This window comes from Lolium perenne, chromosome 4 (genome assembly GCF_019359855.2).
Source record: "Lolium perenne isolate Kyuss_39 chromosome 4, Kyuss_2.0, whole genome shotgun sequence".
NCBI classification, from domain to species: domain Eukaryota; kingdom Viridiplantae; phylum Streptophyta; class Magnoliopsida; order Poales; family Poaceae; genus Lolium; species Lolium perenne.
In genome coordinates, this window is record NC_067247.2 from 42,930,471 (window position 1) to 42,933,462 (window position 2,992).

Consider the following 2,992-nt stretch of genomic DNA (forward strand, 5'->3'; position numbering starts at 1 on the left):
AGTTGACCGAGCGACGATGGCGCTTGTCACCATTCCCTTGTTGAAGGCGTCGCTTTTGGAGAACCTATGATGCAGTCCGATGTTGTTTTTGGTGTTGGTTTGGGTGTCGCTGATTCGAGCGATTGATCAATGTTGTGGGGCCCTGTTTTCTTCTTTTTCCTTTTAGCTGAATGTATTGCCTAGGTCCGGACATTGTATTGATGCAAAGGCTGGATGTAAATTGGTTCTTTGCAATAGTAATATATTTTCTCCTTGTTGAAAAAAATACACTAACCATATGGCCGCCCCTGGCGATTTTCTGGTTTCTCACTGCTCAACTTAAAACGGGTCTAAATGATACATGGGCGTGGGCCGCGTGGCCCTGGCTGTTAGGCATCAAAATTGACTAACGTTTGACTAATGGAAAATATCCTACACGATTCAAACAAACTGGAAACTAATAAATCGGACAGCAGATCAATCCGACGACCAAATAACGCGGAGGCGTCCGGAAATTTAACGCTACCTTGCTTGGTGCGTGATCATCCTTCACTGGTTTAGCTAGAGCACTCTCCGTTGAATATATCTTGTCCGTATCACCTGGAGTGACCTGGAGATATTCAGCTATCCTACTTGCAATGTACACCAGTTCAAAACCAAGCGTTCTTTCACATCCGAATTCAGCCACACCCTGTATCGTCTTTTTCGCCGTGTCAACAGGGAGCACCCACCCGTTGCGGTCGTCGTCCCGGTGGTCGATCTTTGTGAGGAAGTATACGACGCCGTCGTCCTTCAGGCTCAGGGTGGGCTGGCCTATGTGGAGCCTCTGCAACGTCGGCTGCGTCGTACCGGCATCGACCTTCAGTTCAGGCAGAGAATCACACAGGTCAGTGGAATCGAGCTTACAGTCCAGGTACCATGGCTCCGACAGCGAGTCGGTGATCTCCATGCTCCATAGTGCAGCTGACCATCCATCTGAGGTGAATCCGCCGTCATAGGTGGACGAACCAAGCACAACCCGGACCTGCAGATGGACGCACTTGATGAAACCATCTACGACGGCAATGTCCCGACAACATCTCGGAGGGCCCATATAGACACCCCTCTTCTCCACGAGAGGCGGCGGCAGCGGGACGTAGCGAAGTGCGCGCCGTCCCTCGGAGGCGAGCATGTCGCAGAAGAGTATGCCCTGCCAGAGATCGACCCAGCCCACGGTGCCATGCTTTCCCCCGATGTTGATGGTATTGGTAGTGCAAGGGTGAGAGTTGGCCGTCTCCTTGTCTATCGGGATGGTCTCGCAGCTCCAGGCCATGGTGTCCTTGTGAAGCAGAATGAGTTGGTATTGGTAAGAGTGCTGTGTGTGCGCGGGGCAGAGCGAGCCGATGGTGTAGCTGCAGTGAGCGCAGTCATGGTTGTCGCGGTGGCGGTGGCGGTTGGGGCAGTGGCGCACGATGCTGGTGTGGTGGTCGAGGAGTTCATAGGGTCTGGGGTGCGGGAGCTCCGTGAGGGTTGGGCTCTGCCCCATGATGCCGGCGTGATAGATGAAGTATTCGCTGATGTCGGGGTCCAAGCTATCGCTTTCATCGCCAAGGGGCACGCGGAGGAGGGCGAGGCCGCCGTCCGAGGCGACGATTTCGGGCTGCACCGCGAAATGCGAGAGCTTCAAGCTGCCGCTGTAGTGGACGCAGAAGTAGGATACCAGCGGCGGGGCGGCGGAGCAGAAGGTGACATGGATGATCCCCTTGCCGCCCCTCATCTCGCAGGACGCGGTGGTGGCGTTGCGGCGTTCGGAGAAGTAAGCCTGGAGGTCAAGGAGCACGAAGCCGCTCCATGGATCGCCGTCTTGTCCATGAGCAGGCGGACACAGGGAGGCGGGCAAGATGACATCTTCATTCTCATATCTGATATCCTCCTCCTCCTGCATATCCTCATCTTCATCCTCGGTCTGCATATGCTCATCTTCATCCGCCAAAGGCTCCTTCTTCTCACCGAGATCACTATCCGCCCAGAAATACTTCATTTTCCCTTAGATCCGTACTGGAGTACTGCTTTTTTGTTCTTTGTTGACTCGATGCCGCCGCTGGGTGTCGATCAATTTATGGAGGAAAAAGGAATCGGTGTTGGATATTAAGTCGGAATCGGGGAGGAAATAGATTTGCAGCCCAGATCGAACTGGATCCGGATCCGGTCACGTGTTGGGACCGAGTTTAGTTTTCTAGATAGAAAGAGGGCCGAATAAGTATTCGGCCTCCGTTTGCCGTCCCATTAGTAGGGGCAAATTCAATCATATTTAGACGAAGGCTGTTCATATTTAGGCGGTTTTTACATAGATAAAATGAAAACATAATTTAAAACATAAAAAGATGACGGCTAGCAGTCGAGGTGGGGTAGAAGAAGGTATAGTCCTCATCGCCGCTGATGTCGCCACCGTCAACCATCAGCTGGCCGCGGCACCGCTGCTGCTTCCCTGGTCGCCGTTGCCACTATGACTGTTGCCCTGGCCGGGATCGCCGCCGCTGCTGCTCCCCTGCCAGCGTCTTCCTGTCGTCATCGTCGCCAAGGTCGACGACGAGGCCCAGCAATCGTGCGCCCTCCCGCTTCTGTCGGCGCTTGATGTCTACGCCCCCTCCTTTTCCTGTAGACAGTGTTGGGCCTCCAAGAGCAGAGGTTTGTAGAACAGCAGCAAGTTTTTCCTTAAGTGGATCACCCAAGGTTTATCGAACTCAGGGAGGAAGAGGTCAAAGATATCCCTCTCATGCAACCCTGCAACCACAAAGCGAGAAGTCTCTTGTGTCCCCAACACACCTAATAGGTGTACTAGTTCGGCGAAGAGATAGTGAAATACAGGTGGTATGAATAAGTATGAGCAGTAGCAACGGTGCCAGAAAATAGCTTGCTGGCGTGTAGTTGATGGTGGTGGTATTGCAGCAGTAGTAACGCAGTAAAACAGTAAACAAGCAGCGATAGCAGTATTTAGGAACAAGGCCTAGGGATTAGACTTTCACTAGTGGAC

General features: G+C 53.0%; 1 protein-coding gene across 1 annotated transcript; it reads right to left on the minus strand.

The window, feature by feature from the left end:
- Positions 1-396: 396 nt before the first annotated feature.
- On the minus strand, positions 397-2,497 carry LOC127346725 (uncharacterized). The gene is made up of 2 exons (XM_051372998.2): positions 506-2,497; positions 397-411 (listed from the first exon to the last, which is right to left on the minus strand). Exons 1-2 carry the CDS (start codon positions 1,997-1,999, stop codon positions 397-399), a joined length of 1,509 nt encoding a protein of 502 aa, XP_051228958.1. The 5' UTR covers positions 2,000-2,497.
- Between the last annotated feature and the right edge of the window lie 495 nt (positions 2,498-2,992).

Bases quoted from the DNA above. Each gene is read 5' to 3' on its own strand.
- LOC127346725 (XM_051372998.2), bottom strand. From the start codon at position 1,999: ATGAAGTATTTCTGGGCGGATAGTGATCTCGGTGAGAAGAAGGAGCCT.